Source organism: Pseudonaja textilis, chromosome 1, assembly GCF_049901715.1.
Source record: "Pseudonaja textilis isolate UNSWEBS1 chromosome 1, rPseTex1.2, whole genome shotgun sequence".
NCBI lineage: Eukaryota > Metazoa > Chordata > Lepidosauria > Squamata > Elapidae > Pseudonaja > Pseudonaja textilis.
Genome location: NC_141990.1, coordinates 229,953,557 through 229,980,179, shown reverse-complemented (window position 1 = coordinate 229,980,179; position 26,623 = coordinate 229,953,557). Strand labels below are relative to the sequence as shown.

Genomic DNA, 26,623 nt, shown 5'->3' with positions numbered 1-26,623 from the left:
TTAGGGCAATGTATTGTTTTCTGATTGTTTGCCTCATGTTAATCCTTAATTAGCAAGGTGCTGGCTTCTGAGAGGTTTTATTCTGGTCTGTTTTATTAGTTTTTTAATTGTCTCTTTTGAATGGCGTGTAAATATGGGTTATTTGTGTATCATTGATGGCTGATTTGTCTGAGTGCAGTTTCCAGGAATTTCCTAGCATTTTTGGATTCAGTTTGGTCTAGGATGCTCAGTTTCCCAATTAAAACTATAATTAAATCTGTTCCTATATTGTGAGTTTCCATTGTGTCTTCTAACTTTATTTGGTGTTCACGGATGGGTTCTGCTCGTCCAATCCTAAAGACGCCATTTGTAGATGACTCCTGTAGATTTTTATTTGGTTTCTGGGTCTTTTGGTTTACTAAGTTTGTTTGGAAGGCTTTAGTTGGCTTATGCAGCCAAAGGATTTCACAATTCAGTCCTGAGCTACATATTTTCTCTTCTATTGGCTTATTTTATTTCTTTCCGTAGAAGAAAGTGCTGGAACACAGACCACTTTGCACAAAGTACAGCATAAATTACAATGTGTTCTTAATGAAATAGATATTCCCTTCAAGAACTCTTCTTTTTTCAAAGAGCAGGACCAAGGTTTGTTGGAACCATTTGATTCATGCTTAAAGTTATTTTAAAAAAATTTATAGCTCTTTATTAATTTTACTCTTTTAAAGCTTCTTGCTGTAATCAATTTTATTGTAGTTATACTAGTTTGAATGCAGCTATAGTGGCATAAAAGTGGCAAAAGTGGTGCAGTGGTTAGAATGCAGACTGCTGGCTGTCTGCAATTTGGCATATCGAATCTCACTAGGCTCAAGGTTGACTCAACCTTCTATCCTTCAAAGGTCGGTAAAATGAGGACCCAAATTGTTGAGGGCAATATGCTGACTCTGTAAACTGCTTTAGAGAAGGCTGTAAAAGCATTGTGAAGCGGTATATAAGTCTAAGTGCTACTGCTATTTTTTAAAAAAATGATTCAATATCTCTAAGGAATGCACATTGGGATTTCTAAGATATCTCATCCTAATTCATTCTTTAATTATCCACTTTTTACCGAGTGGATAATGGTTCACAGAGTTTTAAGAACTGGATCTCTTATCACACTATGTTAAAAGCATAGTAATTTCTGCCAAGAAAAAGTGCACAGCTTTAGCAAATATGGCATTCATACACTGCAGTAATTTGCTATATACAGAATGTAAAGGAGGGGCCAAATACATTGACAGGACTAAAACTGTACCTGTCTCTATGTCTGGTATACGGCTAGTGTTGAACAAACGTTCATACTGAGAGGAGCACAATGGGACGGTATTGTAAATCATAAGCTGAAAGGAAAGAAGAAAAATCAAAATATCCCCCAAACAAAGGTTTCAAAATAAGGAGAAAGTGTAGCTGTCACGAAGATTAAAGAAGAGGCGGAAAATAAGAGGACCTAAAGAAATAGAAACAAAAGTATTAATAATCACACGAAACGAAATCTCCATAGTAGGTAGCAAGCCATTTTCCAACAGCAATTCTTTCTACAAGCAAAACTTGTAGAAATGCAAGCTAAAATGTTTTTTTCTTTTTAGGCAGTGAAGTATTTTAAACTGACTGCAGATTTATTCACCAGCTTCCACATTGTTTGAAGTCTACAATTCACTCCATTTCCTTAGGTTAGGGATGTAGCATTAGAATATAAAACAGCCAAGGGAGTTTTATACCTAGCATTGGACTCTTTACAGTACTTGTTGACTGCTGGTTAAAGAAATGACACTTTTTCCAGGCTTATGCTGAAGCCACGTGGGCTCAGAAAAACCACTACTTGAGCAAAAGAGATATTAAGATGTAACTACATTAACCATCCTGCTGCCAAAAAATCCTGAGGCACATGGTGCTCTGTAAGCTGTGGAAAAGGCACACCTTCTTTAAGAAGCAGAAGGCAGATACAGTTAAAGTGACCATGCTAGACCCAAAGGTCTCTTGCCCTCTTTGAATCAGAATCATGCAAATGTCCAGGCTCTGCATAGTGTAAATATAAAGATTTGTAATTAGCAGAATTAAGAGGGAATTCTGGCATTGTTTTATACACTGAATTCTCTGATGCTCCAGGTTGTCAGCTGGTTCTTCTTACCTGTATCATTTCCTGGAATACGGGAGGTGTTAAACATCCTCTCCCATTGAGCTGAGCAGAGTGGAACAGTGGATCCCATCAGAAGAATCTATGCAGCAAATGAGCATTACAACTATATTTTACAGAAATAATTTAGGTTGTGAAGAAGAAAAAACATGCAAAGGTTACAGAGATTACCAGAAGATCTAAGGATCCCCAGAGCACTTCAGACCGGAAACAATAACCTAAAAAGAAGTCATTCCTATTTGAGAAAACAAGTTGTATGTGGTTTATAACTTGACATTAGTAACTGAGGGTGTTTGCCAGGTGACCTTTCCACTGGAGATGTCCTCTGTTAATGAAGTATCTTTCAAAAGTATAGTTTTCAAAATGTATCTTTTCTTCCTGTAGTTTTTAGGTAGTATTGAAGTATTTTCTTTCCAATATTTATGTAATTACACAAAATTTGAGAGCTCCAGCAATGGTGAATAGATCACTGAAGGGCCTCATACAAATGTAACTTATTTTGTGTGTGTGCACACGCATGTGTGCATACAGACCTTCCTTCATTTGTTCTTTCTCTGCATATTCTATCCTATGCATTGAATCCTCCTCAGCATTTTTGTGTATCAAATTTCCATTTTAGAAATAGAAGAAACACCCATATTTTTTGGGGGGGAGGGGGGGGAATCTTAATACAACACAGCATAGTGTGTATCATTGCTCTATGTCTTCTTTTTGCCAACTTGAGTTCCCAAATATGCCTTTTTGCCACTTCAAGTTCCCAAATATTTCACAGCCTTGACCACAATATGGCCTATACTTGCAGCATTAGCACAACTATAGCCTGAGACAACTCAACATGAGAACTTGAGTGCTTTTTCCTATGATATCAAAGATACCTTGTATTTAGAGGAAGTCGTTAGGTTATATACAATAAACTATGGATTTAAAAATACTTCATGATGATTACACTTGGGAAAGGAATAGCTAAAATGGAAGTTGAATCATACACTTATTTGTATATAGCAGTCCATGTTAATATGCTTATGTTGTATTCATTGCATACCTATAAATATATTCATCAGCCCAAGTTTCTGCCTACCCTACATTATGAGAAGCTCGAAAAACCTGCTCACGACAATAAACAGTGAAATATATTTGAAACAGTCACATTGTTATTTTGGAAATAAACAGATCTAAATTTCAGACATGAAGAAAGAATTATAGTAAAATATGAAAGTTCAGTAAGAGTCATGTCTCTAAAGCAGGGCTGTCAAACTCGCGATCTGTGGGCCGAATGCATCACATGCTGGCCCCACCCTTGCCTGGTTTAGCAAGGGGAAAAACGGCCCGATACATCATATGATGCCGCCATGACGATGCAAGTTTGACACCCCTGCTGTATAGCAATGCTCAATTCTTCATCAGTACAAAACAGCAGGAAGCTACCTTTTACAAAAGAAGATGGGATCCAAAGGCCAGCACTCTATTTGATATCTGCCGTGCATAGCTTTTTAATATTACAAGTATTGCAGAATCAACTTTTTTAAGGAACTGAGCATTATACTGTGTGTGTATAATACTGAAGGCCTCCAGATATATATTTTTAAATAACACCATTTTAATTTAAAAGAAGTTAAAAATATTAAATGGCTTAATTCTTCCAAAGCCTTGTGAGAACAAATGGCCTGGCACAATTTTAGTGTGTGTGCATGCGTGTGCACATGGAGGTATAAATAAATAAAACTGAATCAATGAGTATCATGATGCCTGTAAACATGAAGTTGCTGATCTTGAAGTAGGTCACTATTCAATACAGGTACACAAAGATGCTAGTCTCTTTTGTGGGATACACAAAAATCTCTCAAAAATTCTTTATTCTAAGTTCAAAGATTGGAACTTTACTGCTGTTATGTGAATAGGATTAAACACCCACTGAATCCGAAGACAACAAAAAAGAATAGCCTAGTTACATGAGCCTGGGGAAAAAAACCCTTCCTGGCTTGCTCATATAGTTAATTTTATACTGTGTATAAAATTATACACAGTATAATTATATATTTATAATTTGGTCCCTAACTCTCTGTTTCTCAACCCTCCTCCTTTTTTCATTTATCTTATCAGGTCATGTACTCATTATATTTACATTTGACAGTCAGGTGTCTTATTTTTCCTCTCAGCAATCTGTCATTAGAAATAACACTTATTTATGGCATTCAAAAAAGTTGGAAAATTTACATACTGGCTGTATTTGTTGTCTATCCAGTTTTCTTCTATACAGCAAGATAGCATGGATGGCGTTGCCAGCTCTAGCTGCCTGCACAGCCGTTGGAGTAAAATACAGAAAATCCTGAAAATTGACAAGAGGTAGGAACAGATGTTAAAGTATTATGTTTATGAGGACCTTTTAGATACCCAGAAGTAATGATATCGTTGCAGTAATAGGGGAAAAAAAAGTACACACAAAATACAGGAAGTTTTTTTTTTCTTACATGTCCCTGTTAACAGCATACTTGAACCACATCCCTAATATACCAAACATGAGAAGTAAAGGGAGGATAAGCTATTTCTAACTTTTGATGATAACTTTTTTTATCACCATAATCTAAAAAGTGGAGAATATACTTCTATGGCTAAGATAATTCTGAAAGAGTGTTTGAAGCAAAAGCATACTGTGAAATCAGTGGTGGGATTCAAATTTTTTTTACTACTGGTTCTGTGGGCGTGGCTTGGTAAAATCTCCAGCCAGAGGTGGGATTTTCCAGTTCTCTGAACTACTCAAAATTTCCATTTCTGGTTCTCCAGAACCGGTCAGAACCTGCTGAATACCACCTCTGTATAAAATCTATGTATAATAAAACTTGTTGTCATGACGTTTAATTGGTACATCACAGTCAACAATTTTTGAACCAAGGTACTCAAATAGGCTAACATAGAATGTGTTCAAAATCCAGGGCACATGACTCCTGAGGGAATGAAAGTTGTGACGGCTTCAGTGCTACTGGCTGCTGGGATGCTGCCCGTCACGCAATCTTCATTTTCAATTTTCCATGATAGTTTCCCAGCCACAATCCCTCCCCCTCCCTCCCCCACCCTGCAGCAGCCACTTCTCGCCTGCTGGGAAAGGAAGGGAAATTAATGGGGGAAATAGTTCCTGCTCCAACTGCTTTTTTGCCCACTCTTGCTCATTCTGTTTCTCCGTTTAGGTAAAGGAAATATCTTTAAAATGATGACCCAATGTAGCACACATTGTCTGATTTATACCAAAATCAAAAACATTATTATTAGCGCTAACATATAATCTGCTGCCATGAGCGAATGTAAAGCACCTGCACCCTTGACGTACAATAATTTTAATACTTCCATCTAGATCCAGATTTTGATGTCATAGGATCAAAATTAGCACATAGTGAAATTAAGCCTAAAATATCTACATTTACTAGGACTAACCAGGATGATAAAAAAGGATTTGCAAGAAGATGTTGGTATCACTGATTTACATTGGGATGCATTGATATAATGACACTTGTTGTTCCTATATTGACACAAATTATTATCCAGTCAAGTACATGTCAGTTGGGAAACTAGTTATGATCTTATTCCAGCCAAATGGCCAATTTGTGGTTAAACCGAACTCACCATTGCAAAGTAATTACTGTTTACCATGATAGGCCCACGTCCTCTAAGATAAATGTATTCTTCCCACCAGTCACTAACCTACAACAAAGAAATGATGTGGTTCATTTATTTATGAAACCCAAACAGAATATCAAAAGGCATTCAGATACAATTAGTTCAACCTTCTCAAACAAGCCACAAATTATGATAACTTGATTGCTTTGGTTGCCTGTATTGGTTTTACATAAGCAACAACATCCATCCAACAGCTATTTTTTTAGTATATATCTTTTTTTATTCATAAACATTTTGAATACAGTGTATTGTCAGGACTTACATAAAAAACAATGAAAGAAACAGGAGTATTAACACATATACTAGTAACAATAGTAATAATAAAACAATAATTTTAACTAGTTTTCTCTTGATATTAGCTTATTTGTAATTCTGTTAATTAGCATATTCATAATTTTAAACCATCTTTATATTTAATTCACACATAGCATTAATTTTTCTTAATCCAATTTCTACCTTTTATCTCTAACCATTCATACAATTTATTCCATGTTGAATAATATTGTCTTTTCTTTATCTTTTATTTTTAATGTCAATCTATGCATCTCTGTACAGTCTAATATTTTCCACATTACACCCTCATCTAATGGAGTGTTCTCATTTTTCCAATATTGTGCAAATACAATCCTTGTTGCTGTCAATACATGCAAAATTAAATATATAGTCCCTTTATCATAGCCCTTCGACATTATACCCCCCAAATATACCACCCAACAGCTTTTAAAGAAAGCTAATCTAACCTTATTACTTTTTCCTGTGGGAAAGGGAAAATGCTGTTTTGGTTAATATTTGGCGAAAGTTGTTGGAAAAGTGACCGAGAAAGCTCCTGGGTTGTTGGAGGGGTTGTTGTTGGTTTTTTTTTTTTTTTGCTTACTGCAGAACAATATAATGGTGCCGATTTATTTTTGTGAAGTGCCAATCTGGCTTGCAAGTAATATTGCAGCCAAAAAAAGAATATAGCGAATGAATATTTAGACTATAAGCTTCATCAAAAGTGGTCACACTTGCTAAAGGAAATAACACAAAGGACTGAAAGATCAAACTGACCCTCAATTACATGTTGTATATGGGACACTCTTTTCTAGTATGATTAATCCATTTTGGGTTTGTTTGTTTTTACTCAGTGCAATTGTTTAGAACAAAAAGATATAGAACTCAAGTTGTATCAGGAAATCATATAAAAACTGTACCTCCCAAGGAAACTAAGCTAGAGATGAATTAAAGTAAATGTTGGCAAATTTATTTAAAGTTTTGTGATTAAGAGTTCCATGCTCAGAGTTTAGGTTAATTAGGCTAACACTGACAACCTAAATAATTACCTTCACTAAGACGAAGTGCCTGCTAAAGGTCTCCTCCTATCAGAATATATAACAGGAGGAGGAACAGAGGCAGGTTTCCTTGGCCGCTACTTTCCTCCTTTGGAGCAGCTTATATTTCAATCAACCAACCAATCAGAATAGACCTGAAAGGGACCTTGGAGGACTAGCAAGGCATTAATGGCTTCCATTTTTATGGCCTTCTAGAGAATAGTTAGCATCTGACTTCTCTAAAAAACATCTAAATAAACTAAACAAGAAAACAAATAATTTGCAAGTTTAATTTAGGCATCCTAAGAGTTTTCAACACTCTGGTAACAAGAGACCTAGTGAAAATTGCATTAACAGTATCAGTCAATGTTCCAAGTACAAAGTCACTTTTTGTGGCTAAGTACATCAAAATGACTATTATCACTTTCTACTTTCTAGATGTCACATACTAAAATGTTAAGCGTTTTTGTTTTTACAAAGTAACTTTGGGAAAATTTAAAATCAGAAACAAAGAAAACTTGTGTAACTTAAAACTGTATGATTTCATGAAAGTACTTGATTTACCTACTTACATAATTTGTAGCCCACCAAGACTTTAACTTCAGATACCACTGTAGCTTTGGTCCCAGATTTACAGCAAAATCTTTGCCAAGACCTTCCATTCTTTTAAATTCTTCATCATTCATAAGTGGACGCACTGATTCTAAATACTAAAATCATTAAGAAGAAATGAGTTGGCATCAACACAGCAAAGTCTATCTGAAGAATGACTCCCCACACTCTCTTCAAACAGCAGCTAAAAGCAATCTTCCAAGTAATAATTTCATAATACAGCAACATATATTTGTATTATTTCCAAGTATATCAAGATGGAAAACTATAATACGGTATCAGTTAATTTAAAACTATGGTTTCAATTGTGGCTTAAAACTTAGATAGTGACTGATTTTAAGTTAGTTTCCCAATTCTGGACCATGGTAATTGGTTTCTTTTGCTTAACCTAGCCATAATACCTGAAGAAGTAGACCAAGTTTGACCTTCAGCATTGAATGCTAAGCTATTTTTTGAACTGGATTTCCTTTAGCTTGAGTCACAGGCATTTAGTCCATGGACAATTCATTTGGATCATTTTCAGTAGGAAAAAATACATCTATCAACTTCAAAACATCTTGAGCATTATTTTATAACAGATATTCTAGATAGCTGAATTACTCTCTCACTCACTCTCTGTCAAACATACACCTGGACATTTGAACACTTGGATAACCGGTCTTGAACAGTATAAATACAATGCAAAAAGCATAATCAGTGAATAAATCAAATTATAATTACAACTCTATTTATATCTGAAATTAACAAAATGCCATATTAAGTTTGGGAAGGTTCTTTCCCCCTGGTAGAAGTCTTTAGATGAAGCAAATCAAAATTAACATTTCATTCCAATATAAATGTCTAGGGAGAAAAGTTTCAAATATTCACCTTACCCTATTTACAGTATTCTTTACAGCTGGAACAGGAAGGCGTGGTAGTGAAGTCTGAAAGCTATACAGCATTGGTTTACGACCAGAGAAAAGTTTCACAAGTGCCTGGAAATAAAACAGGAAAAATAACATTTTGCAGACTAGATGAAAGGGTCTTCGCTAGAAGGAGTATTGGCAAACTATTTTTCCTCTCACCATTCTTTTAATGTAGAAAGAGCATTATATGTAACATGAAACAACATTCAAGATGTAGTTTTATATTGTGCTAATATATTGTTTTATATATGTTGTTGTTCTTTTTACTGTAATCTGCTTCTATATGCTTCAACTTGGAAGAAACATAAAATTTCAAAAATAAGCTATTGTGCCTTTGCACTTCCTTTACTGAAGATGATGGTCAGAATAAATTACAAATCTGTTATTTTATAAATCTAGTTTTTAAAATTTTAAACTGTTCTCTTTAATAAAAATATTATTGGTTAGTGCAGAGCAATTCCCAATTCTAACTGAAGTTTAATTACATCTAATATTTCCCTGTTTTCCTTCATCAAATCCATAGTATGCACACTGACAGTGCAACATAAATAAGACTTTTCAATTTTTTTACAGACAAAAAACGTTAGTAGCACAACTGCTAAAGGATAGTATATTGGAATGAGTACACATTCTTTCAGTGGAAAGTTTTATAAGTGAGTAATTTCCACTCTTTCATTGCTCTGCTTCTCCCTAAACCTTTTTAAAGTCTATTTTGAAGAACTCCTAAGCACGTGGAGTAGACTTTGGACACATTTATGCGCTTTTACCATTGGCTCAAATATGCCTCACTAATTCTTCTTGAAGAACACATCAGCTTGACACAGCTTTCCTCTCATCTCCAAGCCAAAGGCAAAGCCAGTTTAGTTTGAATTTTTCTAATTCAATTTTTCTAGTACCATTTTCCACTTCCACTTCCATTACAAGTCCTTCTATAAGCGTGATCTGCACTAATCATGATGATCTGACCAATTTCAGGTGCTATGGGCATGCTACCATCTTTTTGGTTTTTGCTGCCTTCCTTCAATGGCCATTTTGGTTTATGCTGATTGACTGACATGGGGTAAGGAGAGAAACAGTATTACCAAATCATAAGAGAAAGCTGTAGACTGGGTCTTTGTATAGTTCCTGTCTGATACATGCAGAAGGAAATGCCCAACAGGCAGATCCCCCTGCAGGTCACACCAAGATTCTGAATAATGTTAAATAATCTATAGACTGCTCAGAAGATGTTTTAGTTTTCCATTTTATCACAGTAGAGGAGTTTTTACTCTATTTGCTTATATCTGCTCATATAGACAATATTCATCAATACAAATATAAACAATATTCATCAATACAAATATCTGAAAAACATGGCATGGCACTTTCAATTCTAGTTCATGAAGTACTTCTCCTTCTTGCCCTACTTATCCATAGAAAGCAATGGCTCAGTACAATAGGCACTGCCTGAATGGGGGATATTTTTGCCTCCAAGTAGGAATTCTCTTTAACATGACATTATAAAGTTGTCTCCTAAAAGCATAGATATCACAAAAATAATTACACTCTGATATTTTGCAGAATGTAAAATTCATCATTCCAAGGATAGAGATTAACATGTTACAATAACCACCTCTCTCTCAAAGTTCTTTTTTAAAAAGAAAATAATTAATAACTACATTAGAAAATATATGAGAAATAAGGATTGGGAGAAAATCTTGAATAATCAGGACAATTTAATGTTTAAAGTAAAATAAATTTTCTTATCCTGGTGTTCCCTCAATGTGCAAGATTTCAATAGTGGAAATCCAGAACATCTGATCTGAAATCCAGTTATGTTAATATTGTTCAAAAACTTAAGGGTTTTAGTTCTTATACAAAGAAAGCAATTATCAACTCAATTTCTCCACAAATTTGCGATTTCAGTAATGGTAAATGATTTCCTGATTATATACAGGAGTAAAAATCAAAACAGCAGAATATATTAGTTACAGTTGTTAACAATGCCCAAGCATAGTATTATTTAAACAAACAGATTTAAAGCAAAAAAATATAGGACATGCCAAATATTCAGCCAATGTAAACATTAAGCTATGACAAAGCAATGCTCTGGGCCTTACCCTTCAGATACAGCCTGTATTCAAATGAAAAAGTCTTGAAATTATCTTTGAAGTAAACTATCAAACATTTAGTATGCAACTGCTTTTTAAATTATTCACAGAAGTACAGTATTTAAATTTTTAGTTAATTTCATATATATTCTGTTTATATTCCACCAATAAACACAAACGGTAAGTTGTATGAACCATAGGAGGTAATTGCATATAATCCTGCGATATAAATATTTCTAAGTCCATGCTATATGATTGAAGTTCCTAGTAGACAACCCATGACCCATTAGGACATTCTTCCTTCCACATAGAATGTAAGTTGGTGCGGTTTCTCTTCCCCTCATGACCCTCAACAGAGCTCCAATTAAGCTCTTCCTCTCCTCTTCTATCACCTCAGATGACCTGTGCAACTGCCTGCTAGAGGGAAGCGGAACAAAAGGAGTTGTAGACTGCAAGGAAAACTGCATCCTTGATCCCATCCCAGCATGTCCTCAAGGGACTCTCCCCCTCCAGGGAGAAAGGGGATGTAACCATTGACTGCCGGAATCCCCCAGAGAATCCTATTTTGCCAGCTTTCCCTCACCACCCAATGTTGTTAAGATCAGGACTTGCAGCAGCTGACTGGGTGCAGAAGTCAAAGGGATTTAGGAAAGAGGGCAGGGATCTGCACTTCCCATCTTCTCTTACACCATGCAACTACAGGTTTCTGAAAAATAGTCAGAAATTACACAATTGACCGACTTTGAATCACCTGAGGTATATGGTGCCTGCCATCACCTTAGAAGAGTTCCCACTTCCCAATGGCTTCCTCACTGACTTGTGGGAAGCTGGCAGGAAGTATTGGAAATTACAATCATGTGACCGCAGCTGACTGTGAAGCAGCGCAGTGACACCAAAGAGGCCACAACTTTTCTAAATTTCAATTCCATGGGAGTAATGGTTTTTTGATGCTTTCTGTTAAGTTAGCCCATCTGATGAACAATGATTCAAAAATTACTGCCCTATGAGCTACTGTTTTGCCTAATTGAAGGTTATAAACCAACACACAGGAGTTTTAGTAGTATATAGATAAATAGATCTGGTATACTTTACAGTAAAAAAGCTGGTTTACAATACAGGTAGTCTTTTATTTATGACCAGTTGCTTAGAACTGTTATGCTGGATCTCCCAAAAAAGTAATGACTTGATTCTGAACTTCTGATGGAGCCCACCCCCTATGGTAATGTAAGCACATTTTGGGTCGTTAACAGTCAGTGCACATTTATGGCTGTTTGCCTGCCCCAAGTCATGCTACCATGAATTATATTTTTTTCACCAAAAATCGGCATTTACTTTTAGTTTCTGGCAAAAACATGCCCGAAGTGAAGAATGGATCCCCTTAACCACAATAGCATTATCTTAATAACCATTGCAAAAAAAATGTCATAAAATTACATTGATCATTTTACAACTATCACTGCAGGCTCAATTATGGTTGGAAGTCAAGGACTATCTCTAGCTAATCAATAATACATACTGAACTCCTAAATTACAAAATTGTTAATTTATGTACTTATGAAACACATTTATATGACTTCCCAAGTCACATATGGTGAACTCTGGGTGGCTTACACCATTAAAATTCCACAATATACAAACCCCTAACCCCCTGGGAAAAACTATGATTAATTTAATTATAAAATTTTTCAATACTTCTAGAAAAATTATATTGAGATAATACAATTATTTTTCAATGGAGGTACACAGCAAACATAATGTATCCGTCCATTGAAATGTGGCACTATCCACCCAAATTTTCTATGGTTAAATGGATGGTCATATAAATCCAATTAATATATAATAAATAAATAACAAAAAATACATATTTTAAACATTCTGCCATTCTGAAAACAAATCCTCAAATAGTGGTTATAGTAAGGTAAGGTTATATCAATGTCACTTTCAAGAATATGTTAAAATTACCTTACCATCCATATCTTGGTTCCTGTAGAAAGTTTTCCATGCTCTTGAAACATCCAACCATGGTATGAAAGCAGCAACTTCAAAGAGTAGCGCATTGAGAAAATAAGAGTCACCCATAGCCCTGTCCCAAACAGAATCCCACTGACAATATTCTGTGTTTGATTGGACATATAACCACTGTTAAAAAAAAGAATGAGAGGAAATTAAAGCAACAGTCAACAATTTCAGAATTTTAAAACCATGATATACTAAGAAAGATTTGTTATCAAAAAACGAACCCTTATTAAGGGTAAAAATTGCAAACCTCTGCAAATTTATCAACCCACTGGTAATTAAAAATATATTATTCCAAGAGGTATGAAGACAACAGTGGGGGTGGGATGACTTTCAGTCTATAGACTGAAAGGTAGTTCTATTGGTTTTCAGAGAATACTTATTCAAAAACATTTTTCTCTTTTTTATATTTAAAAATGGTATCAGAGCAAAGTTTTGATTATGCTTTTTTCAATACTACTAGAAAAATTGTATTGAGATAATACAATTATTTTCAATGGAGGTATACAGCAAACATAATGTATCCGTCCATTGAAATATACAGCAAACATAATGCCCAGACCTTAATTCTAATCATTGACAGTGATTTTTAAAAATTAAGGAGAAAAAGCCGCCATGACTATCCTCACAAATCTATTAAAATATTTCAGTGTCTATATCCAAAAATGAAGGAATGTGAATGGTTTTATTTACCACTGGCTCAAATTTTGGGGGGCAATAAGGACAGACATTTAGACAAAGAGTCAAAATTTAACAGTATTCTTTTTAAGTATCTTCCTCTCCAATCTCTCTGCTCTGTGTGTGTGTGTGGGGGGAAGACTGATACAGATATTGCTTGCTTTTTTCCTCTTCCTATTTCCACCAAGAGAGAGAGAGCGAAGAGAAAGAAATGTCAAGATATCTTGTCTTCTATGCATCAAGAGCAAATGCCATCACCTTGGCAGTGGGAAAGGGGCCAGGCAAAGGAGAGAGTGCTTATAGAAATCACTTTTTACTCCGGCCTCTTCTCCCACGCAGAGAAATGAGAGAGAAAGAGATTTTAAGAGAATGCTGTAAGCTGTTTGTGTAATGTGCCCGTGGCTTCCAGCTTCAGGTTGCCAGCACAATCACACTGTTTTCAATGTGTAAAACAGCTTACATTCTTGCAACCCCTTTCTTCCATTTTTCTGCTCTGCAGGAGAGAAAAAGAGAGGGGGGGAAAACAGGTTGGGCACGGGAGAATGTATAATTGACTGTAACAAGCACCCAAATTTTGTTTACATGTTCACAGAGGCACTGCAGTGGCTGTAACTTTGGATACAGATCATAAGATCCTTCTTTCAGTGCCATCCTAATTTCAAACAGTCTATTCTAAACCAAAATTTTGAATGCTTCAGCATCCCTAGCAATGGTCAAAAAGATTAACTGATACTGACAAATCAGGTCCAGAAGTTTACTTACGTTGTATCCAGAGTCCGGTTGATTTTAGCTATTAATCCCAGTGAAGGATCTATTTTTGCATACATAGTTGACATTACTCCTACGACAACAATGAGCCAACTGGATGGGCTAGCAGGATAGACTCCTGTGATTATACCATTCTGGAAATAGAAGATATCTATACTTTATTTTCTTGTTTTTGAAACCATCAATTTACATTCTCAAAAGAAACTTTCAAAGAATGGACCCAGCACATTGGAAGATATTACCATATGGATGCAGCGTGCCTTGCAGTATTTGCCTTCTTTAGAGATCTATATTATACATTGTTAGCAAAATATTTATTGGAATTGGAAGGAAAAGGGCATTGAGGAAATGGAAATGGATGAATATTGCAATACTAGATAGTTGGCAGTTTTGAAATTTACACACACACAAAAAAACCAATAGCAGGGAAGCTGCAATCTACATAATTGTGAGCCATTGTAATGCCATGAAAAATAGACCCTCCAAAATGAAGTCAATGAAGATTCACTGGTAATTGGATGTCTTTTGTTGTTGGCTTGAGACGTTTTGTGAACTGGAACAAGTCCAGTTGCCATGGCTCAACTTTCAGACACCCAAAATGATATTATAGAAAATGTTTTCTATCAGCTAAAAAAGTCATTTAATGGATAGTGTGAAGCAAAAATCTCAGTGGAAAGAAGGTAAGAAAAATACCAATGGTTGTCAGACCGTAATATGAAGGTAAACAAATATAGAGATACATAGGGAATTTTTTTAAAAACTTGAAGCATCCTAATTATTTCTAGAGTTTCATTTTTCTTTCACAGAATTTAAAACTGAAGAGATGGGATTGTCCATAATTTTTCATACCTTATTAATAGATGACAAAGATTTAAAGAAATCGTGCAATATGGATATGTAGATTGGCTGTTTGTTTGTTGCATGCCCTGTCCCAAGTACAAATCTGTGTTTATCTCCGTTACCTTGAATCTGATGAACTTCTTTTTCCAGGAATAAAGCCCAGATAGGTAGATCTGTCTAAGCGCTTCATGGCTCATGCGCAAATCAATTCCATCTGGAGTTACTGTAAACTGAAACGCAACTGCTTGATGGGCTTCCGCCATTCTTAAAATGTATCTGCCAAGTGAAAGAATATTTTTTAAAAAAATCAGTAACCATTTATTTTTAAAAAATCAGTAATCACGAGATAGTAAATCGGAAACAAAATATCAATGTTCCCAAGATAAACCAGACAGAATACGTGAGCTAATTATTATAAAGGTATATTAACAGAATCTTGAATACAATTTTTCCGCCATCACTTTTAATTGTTTTATCCATTAGGGTGGGTTCTTCCTAAGTTTCTTTCTCCGACTGCAAGCCAATGTGGGCTCCTGCCTCTTTTGTCCAGTTGTTTCCTAGGCAGTATCTATTCCACATATTACACAAAAAATAACATAATATTGGGCAAATTCATGCAGATCAAATATTTGCCATCTTGGGTTTTTCCAGTTGGTAAATACTGTATGAATATTACTCTTTTCTTAATTTTTCAATAGGAACATAGACATGATCAGGGTGGATGGCATACAGATATCAATTAAAAGTAAATTTAGTATATAAAGGGGAAAAAAACAACTAAGTAGATATAAAACCCAAAAAAGCCAAACAGGGATTTAAAAAACCCTCTAAACTGAAGGGACTTAACCAGCGTCCTATCCCATGGCTGAGAAGAACATCAGGACTTACCAAAAATACCAGAAGTCACTCCAAAAATTATTGTAAAGATTTGTTAGAAAATCAAAAATATGCCAATAACAAATAACATTTTTCATACATTATTTATTATGTAGATTATGTAGATTCTTACAGTTCTTGGAAGATTTATCAAACCAAAACCACAAAATTATTTTAGAATAATTTCTATATAGTTTGACAACAGCTTGTAGCCTCCAAAGCATGCTCCTTATTCATTTAGACCATAAAGACATTTTCCTCTATAAATCATAGCTTGTTTTCCTTCTTAAAACTTTATATATTGCAGTTTTATTAACTTATTTAATATCGCATCTAATATATAGTTCATTCCCTCTTCCTCAGCTACATGGATGAAAGTTTGCTTTTCAAGCCAATTCAAGGACTAATATTTACTTTCAGAGGCAAAAGCACAAGTATCTTGAAGATATTTGTGAAATCATTACCAAGGAGCTTTCTCTAAATGTTTTTCTTAAATGTTACAAATTAATTCTGTAAATCATCTGAACTGCCTTTGATAGGATGATTATTTGAAAAACAAATAAATAAAACAAGACAGCTAATTATTGAAGAGGCATTTTTATACTATTGCATCATTTGCAGAAAGAGAAATTTCTAGTTTGCAATATAACTGCACTCAATTTGCTCCTTCATCAACCAGCCAATATATTCCAGAACTTAATACATAAATATACAGGTAACCCTCAACTCACAACCATTCGTTTAGTGACTGAAATGACACTAAAAAAGGTGGCTTATGACCATTTTTGACACTTATGACCACTGCAGCATCCCTGTAGACATGCAATCAAAATTCAGATGCTTGGCAACTGGCATATATTTATGACAGTTGCAATGTCCTGGGATCATGTGATCACCTTTTGCAGCCTTCTGATAAGCAAAATCAATTGGGAAGTCAGATTCAGTTATCCGTGTTACTAATTTAACACCTGCAGTGATTCACTTAACAACTGTGGCAAAAAAAGGTCAAAACATGGGGCAAAACTCTCTTAACAAGCATCTTGCTTAGCAACATAAATCTACTATGAATAGACAGACAGCAAGATACAAAAGAATATTCCGTAAGAGTTTTCCTAGTTTTTTGAAGCTTTTCTGAAAAAAAAATTAAGAATAGGTTTAACTTGGAAAAAAGCCAAATGAAAGTTGAGTTGTTTTCTCCCATCTTTTAATCCAGGTGGTGAAATGCTTTTCCGAGAGGCTTTCTTACTGAAAAATAAAACTTTATTTTCTAGGCTAATTTAATCATTAGCAATTTTAGTTATGTTGCATTGCACTGTTCCTGGTGGTTTTCCTTTTATTTATTATTCTTGTTTTCACTTTTCAGTTCTAATTTTTATGACTTAAGTTTTATAAATGTTAAAAAATTAGAAACAAGCAAAAGGGAACAAGCTCAGCATGCTGAATTAGGACAGAAACAGCAATAATTGAAAGAATGTAAAAATATCCTAAGATCCTCAAACATTCACTATATATCAAGAGTTGAAATTTCAGGGTCAAATTACTCTTGGGTACTGAGGAATTGATCACTATACATTTTATACTGAAAAGTTACTAAGAAAACAAAATGTACCTATCAAAGTCTCTTCCCCTTCAGTACCTCAGTGTTATGGATAGAGGGCAATGAAGCATACATGATTCACTCCCAACAACTCCCAGAATTGTTTTTTCAATGATATATCTGTATGCAATCTAAGAGAGTGGTTTAGCTAATATATTTAAGGGTTAAATTTTCTAGGATTTTTGAGAGTGGTGTAGTATTCCCAACAAAGCTAGAGAACAGCACATTTGGGATGCCTTGTTTTAAAGATTTAGCAGATGGATGAAATACATTCCCATGTACATATTTTATCTTGAACCAGTCTTGCAATCTTTTAAGGTATGTTTGTTACCTATTTTTTACTGTTCTGTCACACATAAAGTGTGTGTTCAACTTCTCCATATATGAAATAATTCCACAAGGTATTAACCAAAACAGAGGCAAACACAACAGTTGTGTTGCCTAAGTAGCATTTCCTCACTCTCCAGTTCCTTTAACTTTGTGGGTCTGTTATGATTGCTAGTATCATTCTAAATATTTGTTTTTCACAAGAAAGATCTTTAACGTTGCTAGTCACGATTATGAAATATAATTCAACAAAAAACTGCAATCTTAAAAAAAAAAAACAATTGCAACAATCCAAACTTTATTCTTTTTCAAGATCATTATTTGGATAGTAAAAGAGGTTTCATTGTCTACTGCAGTCTTTCTCCGCCTCCACATTTCTGAAGTGGTCATGTGTTCTGTCCCAGAAAAGTAGGTAAAAGGCCATAGCATTGCAGAGCATGCGTCTCAATTTAGAAACGCAATACAAATTACTCTGTGCAAGGAATGCAGAAGTAAGTGTCATCAAATCTCTCCAGTGAGAATTGGAAACTTTTACTAGTACTTCTGACATATTATTTGGCAAAGCCCATAGGTTTAGCTTATGCTGGAAAAGAAGCAGAGTGAAAGAGAAAATACAAGGCTGGTGTCTTATTTTTTTATACAACAGCATCAACATAGCTTTACACATTTTGTGTCAGCAACATTCATGCTATTAGAAAAGCTCCTTATGGTTCATAAAGAAATAGAGTTCTACTCACCAAATGGGAACGAAGCAAGAATACCGTATATGCAGCTATTGTTTTTCTTGGGATCTATTCAACCTGCATTGTAAGATCAAATAAAAGCCTGTTGGTTCAAATTCAAACATCAGGACTACAGTATAAGAAAAATGCACCCCAAAGGTAGGAAAACTATACTGATGCAAAAGAGAAAAACAGTATCTACCCTGATAATATATGCAAATATCTGGATGACACTGCTACCTTGAAGAAAAAGGTTATTTTTTAACTTGGAATGTTCTCTGCAGCACACTGAGAAAATTAATTTTCAGCAGCTTCACATTTAATACCGAGGCCCTAAAATTTCATAGTCTCACATTTATAAAATCTGCAATAACTGTTCAGGAATACAGGAGGAAACTCATTAACATATAACATATATGTTATTCAATAAAGTCTTGATTTAAATAATCAGCCATATGTGCGACATTAGATCTGCATGAGGCTTCCTGCAATTTCGGATCAGGCTTCATTTAAACTACTCAGCCTCCAATCCAGTTTCTGAAAGCCGGTTTGTGCTTCTATGAAACTAAGCAGGTTCAATTAATAAGCATGAATCAATAATGTGCCCAAGTAGTGCAAATATATGGGATTAAATGCGCGGAACACTTACGTTTATAATCCAACTGTTTATGGAGCCTTACTTCGATTTCCGGAGCTGCCTATTGTTTCAACTAAACAGCGTAATAATGCATTATATTTTTTGGAGCAGAAAATTACATACACTGTACAAGTTGCTAGTTCTATTTTTGTACAACTGAATCGTTTCCATGAGCCGGAATGCTATCAGGAAGAGATCCTTTTGGAGTAAGGCAAGTAAATACGTATGATATGCTTAACCCACCCTTTTTTCCACCCGTTAACATTAAAAATTCGGGATTCAGTTTACGGAGGCATTCAGTAAGTCATCTTAAAAGCTCTTTCTCAAAAGCAACTTCTTGAAACCCCTCCCTTCCACCGCAGCAGGGAAGGATCACATGACATGCTTTACAAAAAGTAGGTAAAAGGTTACGCCGATGCACAAAACAGGACTCGACTGTAAACGTTCAGTTGGTCTTTCAGGCTCTGCAGAAAACGCTCCGAAGGTGTCACGCATTCAAAAGGCACGAAAAACAATTCAAAAGCAATCCACAGCTAGCTAAGTTACATTCAAGCCAACACCACAGCAAATCTGGATGCTAGGAACATGGTAGAATTGTTCTCGATATTTTTCCCCCACGCAGTGCTGCAAACAACGTAAGTCTTTAAATATCTATCTAACCCCCACCCCCATAATTAGTTACTATAATAGTTTCCAATAATTATGACGAGGAAGACCCTCTGCATTTGTAAATACCAAGGAAGAGAGGAAGCTGTCAGCGCGATTTCTGCCATGTGTTTCTTGCCCTTTTCTGAACAGTATGAGAAGCCCACACAACAGCTCCTCTGCTGGTGCTCCAGGGCTGACCTGGAGCTACAGGAGGAGATACGTAACCATTCTTGTCAAAATGTCTGACAAGCCTCAGTATTGTTGGAACAGCAAGCATTGGGTCCTGCCCAAGCAGCATGCTTTTTTTTCTGGAACCCTTATCCAGAAGTGTCACCTCATGTTTCTACCTTTAAAAGATATGCCATCAGATGAATGCATCCATAAATATCCAACGAAGAGAAGGAAATGGGTTTCTTTTTTCCTCATATTCTACTGTCATACAGCCCACTCCCTGCTTTATTCAAGAGTAAGTCATATTACATCCAAAGGATGCATTCCTATTGCAATGTGCACTGGTTCAAAAAGTTATATGGCATTATCAAATTGGCCCAGAAGTAGCACCTGCTCAGCTCCATGCTTATGACTGGAGCCTGCGTGTATCTAAACGGTTTGAAATTAATATTTTATGGGATTCATAGTACTTCACCAAATCATAGAATCAGAAGCAGCTGCTTTGTCACTGAGACCAACTTTCACCTCACTGCAAGAATCTAAATTGAAGCATGGCTGTTTGGTCTCACCTAAAAGTACATCCCATAAAGGGGAACCCATCAGGTTTCTGAATAATTACTTCTATGATGTTTATGAAGACTTTTGCCCCTAACATTCATTAGGAATCTGTTGTCCTGAAACAGGGCAATTCTGCCCCTGTTCTTACTTAATTGCTAAATAGCACTGTCTTGATTTTGTGTATGCAGCGCTTGATAAGACAAGCAACTGGCTGATTCCTCCAGTTGTGCTGCTCTCCCTCTTCAGCAGGTCACCATTCATCCACCAATCCTGTGCCACAGGAGAAATGAAGCAAGTCTGACCCCAGACTTCCATAGAGGCTGTGGCACTTCTGTGATACTTGTTGAATTTGAATATACCAAAGTTTTTAAATCCCAGTTCAGAATTCTGAAAATAACAGATACGAATAGCATTGCTGAATCTGCTACTTCAGGGACAGCTCTAGAAAAATTCTACTGAAGATATCTATTTAAAAATATCCAAATAGTTCTGTATTAAACATTACTTCTCCTCCCAACATACTTACTCTTAACAGTATGAGAGTGCCTCACTAACTATTTTAAAGGGCATATTTTCACAATGGCACATTTGCCTTATTCCCAGCTTGCCACAAAGGCAACCTACATTTGAATTTCCCTGTTCCAGTTTAGAGGTGGGACTTTCCCCCTTGACAAACAATACCTGATGACATCTCATTAAAGCTGTTGACAAAGTCAGACTTGGAATCTGCCTAGCTCCTATTAGCTACTGTAGGCTCTCCCCTTCAGTTGCTGGATACCACCATCCATGGGCATTTTGGTGTATCTGCAGAAGAGACCAGGCTTTCACAGAGGCAATTTAGGGGACGAGACAGATTTGAAAAGACATAATTTAAAACGGGTCGCCAAACTTTTGGACCTTGGGAACCACCAAACTCATAATTTGAATCCCGCGGACCATTAATATGAATCCAGCATGCCGCTCACTGAAGCGCCTGGACTCCCACTGACGGGATGGGGTCCTTCAGGCACTTAGCTTGGCTGCCTGTTTCTGCAACTTTAAATACTCAGAGTCATTTGGACCTGTTTCCCACAGAAAACAAAACACTGGGATCTCTCTCTCTCTCCCTCCCCTCTCCCTTTCTCCCTCTTTTTCTTTCTTTTTTTCTCTCTTTCCCTCCCCCTCTCTCTTTCTCCCTCTTTCTCCCTCTTTGTTTCTCTTTCTCCCCCACCGCGTCCCCGGGGGTGAGGGTGGGGGGAAAGGAATCTCTGAACTGGTGCTGGGTGGTGAGAATCTGATGTCCGGAGGCTTCAAGAGTAAGTCATGTCAGGAGCGCTTCTGGCAAGGAGGTAGAGAAGCTCCTGAGGGGAGGGGTATGGGAGATCATGGCATTGGAGCCCTTCCCAGGTGTTCTCTGACCTGCGAGGGGAGGGTGTGATCTCCTGTGCCCCTCCCCTCAGGAGCTTCTCTTGTTGCCAGAAGCACTCACGCAAAGCACTCATCGCCTCTCTGGCACCCAGCAAGCCTCCTCTTTCCCACTGAGCATGAATGCTTCTGGCAAGGAGGCAGAGGGGGTCAAGCCTCCCGCTCACAACATCTTCACCTGAGGGCATCACTGCGGCTCAGGAGGTCCGCGCTCTTCCCGCTGCTGCTCGGCCTCCTCACTGTGCTGAGGCAGGAGGCAGCAGTCACGACATGGGTTTGCTAGGGAGACTGCAGGATTGTTCCACTTTCCCGCCAGCCACCTGGTCTTCAGCACACTGCGACCCACCAAAATTTTCTCATGGCCCACAGGTTGGCAACCGTGATTTAAAAGCTCCATTGAGCTCAATTTACTTCTGAATGGGAAGGTACAAAAGCTCATAAACTGTATGGGAAGAAAACTTTCACTGGCCATGTTGCAATCTTGAAGCCTGAAACATGGGAAAATGTGTTGGAGCTAAACACCCAACCTCAACCCTACTATGCAATAGCTATTCTGAACCTCTACATGAAATTGCATTATAATTGCAATAATTACTTGGCCTATATAGTGATTTTAACTGTTACTGTGGATAACATAAATCTATCTCAGAAATTCCAGGACTTATTAAAAACAATAAGATGAAACAGTGAACATTCTGCTGGCTCATCTAGCTATTCCAGTAATACAAGAATCACTGTGACGTTTATGCCCATTTACCCGTATTGCATTAGGTCATAAATCAATAATGTGGGATGAAGTTTAACCTACACCTACATTATATTAAAAACATCTTTCTTAATCCTAATTTTTTGTAAAATATTACTTGTTTTCTCAGTATCAAGTGTTCAACTGAAAGCTTAGGTATTTCTTGGCAATATAACTGAAATTTCCAGATTGTTAAAGGCTTATAGGGATAGATTTACCAGTACACAATGACCTCAAATTAAATATCATGTTCTATCTCACATCTTTACACCTGCATGACTCTCAGTTAACCTAAACTCCAGAAATACATGTTCATTAGAGATATATATCCAGTTTTTTAAAATTGTTTGTATGAAACGTGCACTTTTGAAACAGACCAATTTTGCTTAAGAAAGATGGCGTTCTTATATTCTGGAGATGAATCTTTTAAATAGTTTTCACTTTGCTTATCCAATTTAAAATCAATTAATTAATTTAAAATGCTTCAATTTGTCTAAAACTTCAATATTAGCATGGACAATCTTAAAATATGTAATTTCTTTTAAGAGTAAGAAGAGCTTGATATACTCTATATCTGTGATGGCGAGCCTATGGCACATGCACCACAGGTGGCACGCAGAGCCATTTGTGCGGGCATGCAAGCCCCAGCCAAACTGCACTGTGCATGCGCGTGCCTTCCAGAAATACTGGAAGTGCTGAAATGAGCCCATTTTCAGGCTCCAGAGGCTTCCCTCGAGCCTCTGCGAAGGCAAAAACAGCCTCCCCCAGGGTCCAGAGGCCTTCCAGAGGTTGAAAACGGGCACTTCCAGTATTTCCGGAAGGCCCATTTTTCGGCCTCCCGAGGCTGCAGAAGCTTTCCTCAAGCCCGGGAGGGCGAAAACAGCCTCAAACGGGCTGAAAATCACCTGGGAGGCACGCGCATGTGCAGTATACGTAAGGGGACAGGGTGGGCGAGTTGCGTGTGCATGCACGGGAGGGGGTGCATTGCATTGTGGGTGCCGCATGTGCACTATCGCGCATGTGTGCGCTTTCGGCACACCACAACAAAAAGGTTCGCCATAATTGCTCGATATTGTCAGCTAATATTTTCGCTTTCATAAATATAAATTTAGAAACACCAAGAAAAGTTAAAACAGCTTTTCTAAAAAAAATTATATTTTTAGTATGAACATTACACATTTTGTATCATGTAGTACTGAATTCAAGTCACTTGTTTTTATCCCCACTTCTAAAACCTAGGGAAGAAAGGTCCATATAAAAATAGAACAGCAGCTAGTCTCAGAAAATGTAATTTTTTAATAGCATTTTCCTAATACATATTCCCACTTACTTGATTATTCACCTGAATCATCATGACTAAAGTGTATGCTTTTGGCTTGAAAGGAGAGGGAAAAGCAGTGTAAGACTAAGCAGTTTTAAGTAGAAAATTTATTTCTGTTTCACACATTAAGAGGGGATTACCAAATGACTGCTTTATCTTGTAAGGCAATTTTAAACATTGCCATAGTACAGTAAAAGTTCCTTGATAGTGTTCCTTGCTAAAGCATTTTCTAATTTCTCAACTCAAATGAGAAGACAGCATGGTGATGCTTCTGGGTGGGCTGGACTACATTTCCAACCATCCTCACTGGAAGGGTTGCCCTTGGCAGTTGTGAAAGCTATAAACCAGGGGCAGGGCCCTGTGTGAAACTGAGATGCCAAGGAGCAGAATTTTCATTTGACCTTCCAAACCCATTCCTATTATAACTCTATGCCAATGTAGGTTTCAGTGCTCCACTACTCAATGAACACAAAACTCCACATGCTTGAGTAATTCTTTGGGAATGTACATTCACCAATGTTTCCTTCAAATAAAAATATTTACCCAAGCAATCATGCCACTTCTCGATTCATGTTCTGAATTAGGTCACCTTCAGGTACGAGGCAGATGCAATCCCCTTCTTTAAACAAGCCACCCCCCCCCCCCAATTCCACATTTCTAGAGAAATCTACTTCGGGGAAGGCCGAAGTAGGGCGAGAAAGAGACTCTTCCAGGTGACCTACAGTCAAGGTCTGCCTGAAGCGGAGGAGGGAAGAAGCCCCAAACGGCGATGACAGTAAATGTCAGCTGAGCAAAGTCAAAGGTTCATCCAAAGTGAGCGCCTGGGGTTTGCAATCCGTGTCTTCTTTTGAAACTCCAGCAAATCCCCAGGGGAACAAGCAGGGAGAAGGTAGCTTTTTTTTTTCCCGCCAGGAACTCCGGGTTCAAGTGCCCCCAGATGCCCCCCCTCCTCCTTTTGAGAGCCCCGCAGGAGGAACTCCCAGCGGGGAAGAAACGCGCGTGTGCACATAATTCCCAGGGGGGAGAACCAAGCAAGCTCCGGACCCCGCCAGCCCGACACCTGCCCATTGCCCGGTTTCTACCCCCTCGCCGGCCACACCGATTCAAGTAAGGCTCCACGACCATCTACGCCAACTACTTCCCGCTCCACGAGTATTACTCGTTTGCTGCAAACGAGGTTTTGCAAAGCACGCCCTTTCTTTAAAGGAAGGGAGCGGAAGGCGCGACAGGCGAGGCGCAAATGAGGCAGGGTGGTGTGTGTAGATTATGTGGGGGGGGAGGGTTGCGGGAGCGTCACTTACTCTGACTTACTTACTGTCCAGCGAGCAGCAGAGGAGACGGGAGGAAAGCGCCGGGCCTCCGCGAGCGCCAAGAAGCAAAAGGGAGAGAGGGAGGGGGGGGGGAGAAAACCCACGCGCGGTACAGCGCCCCGTTACCGGCTAGGGCCGGATTGGCCAGCCTGCCGACACAAAAGGCGGGGCCAAAAGAGGCGGCGACGGGACTGCAGGCCGAAAGTGCGGCGAGGAGGGAGAGCAAAGGAAGGGGGCGTAGTCGAGGACGCCTTTCGAGACCTCTACGGCTACGTCCGCAAAAGGGAGGCTCGCGAGTCTGCTCTCCTCCGAGTCTGGCCAAAGGCCGCAGGGGGGAAGCAAGCTGACGCATCTCTCGCCGCCTGCTGTGAAAGGCTGATTCAGATAAAAGCATTGGGAACTTCGAAGGGGTGCCCCGTCCGGCGTAGATCGCGCAACGGGTCAGGCGCGGCTTCGGTATGAAGAAAGAGAAGCCGCACGGAAGCTAGCGTTGCAAAAAACGGGGCCCGTTGCAACTTGCATCGGGGCCAGAACTTCCCAGCCGACCTGTTTTTTCCCCCTCGTCTGAAGGTCTGGCCTTTGCTTGTCCCTAGTCCGGAATGTAAAGAATCTTAAACTGAACCTTCCAGTTCGAGAAAACTGGATTTTCCACTGTGCCCGATAAGGTCCGCCAGCCGCGGGAACATAGAACGGTGGGGGCGGTGCCTGTCTTATTTTATTTATTTTTATTTATTTATTTATCTGATTTGTCAATCGCTTATAAGATAATAGATATAAATATAAACATGATTAAAAATACAGAAAATAGGTACGATTAAATGAGGACAATAGGACAGGGATGGTAGGCACGACTGTGACTTATGCACGCCCCTTACAGACCTCAGGAATGGGGTGAGGTCAATAGTGGATAGTTTAAGGTTAAAGGAGTGGGAATTTGAGGACGTAAACAACAGTCAGGTACTGCATTCCAGGCATTGACCACTGCTGCTGATGACCTACTTTCTGCAATCAAGTTTGGAGCTGTTATTAAGTTTGTATCTGTTGTGTGCTCTTGTATTGTTGTGGTTGAAGCTGAAGTAGTCATTGACTGGTAGGACATTGTAGCAAATAATTTTGTGTATTACACTTAAGTCCAACTGTAGGCGGCATAGTTCAAGGTTGTCCAATCCCCAAAATTTCAAGCCTGGTGATTTTAGTGACCTAAAATTTCAAGCCTGGTGATTTTTAGGTGACCTGTTGCAAAGTGCGACCAAAAGTGCATCTTGAAAGAGGA

The 26,623-nt window shown here is 37.8% G+C and overlaps 1 protein-coding gene across 9 annotated transcripts in view; it reads right to left on the bottom strand.

Moving 5' to 3' along the window:
* Window positions 1-25,679, bottom strand: part of CPT1A (carnitine palmitoyltransferase 1A) — a 45,661-nt gene extending 19,982 nt beyond the window's left edge. The window contains exons 1-10 of one of the 9 annotated variants that reach the window (XM_087920901.1): window positions 25,352-25,679; window positions 18,572-18,634; window positions 15,157-15,310; window positions 14,189-14,328; window positions 12,700-12,871; window positions 8,610-8,711; window positions 7,698-7,835; window positions 5,765-5,842; window positions 4,368-4,475; window positions 2,144-2,231 (exon numbers count right to left, since the gene is read on the bottom strand). In XM_087920901.1, coding sequence (XP_087777027.1) covers window positions 2,144-2,231; window positions 4,368-4,475; window positions 5,765-5,842; window positions 7,698-7,835; window positions 8,610-8,711; window positions 12,700-12,871; window positions 14,189-14,328; window positions 15,157-15,297 — 967 coding nt within the window. In that variant the 5' untranslated portion in view covers window positions 15,298-15,310; window positions 18,572-18,634; window positions 25,352-25,679. Of the gene's footprint in view, window positions 1-1,270; window positions 1,356-2,143; window positions 2,232-4,367; window positions 4,476-5,764; window positions 5,843-7,697; window positions 7,836-8,609; window positions 8,712-12,699; window positions 12,872-14,188; window positions 14,329-15,156; window positions 15,311-18,571; window positions 18,635-19,205; window positions 19,557-19,928; window positions 20,034-24,583; window positions 25,067-25,351 lie in introns of those variants that run through there. The other 8 variants (XM_087920900.1, XM_087920905.1, XM_087920903.1 and 5 more) reach the window with 8 other exon arrangements.
* Between the last annotated feature and the right edge of the window lie 944 nt (window positions 25,680-26,623).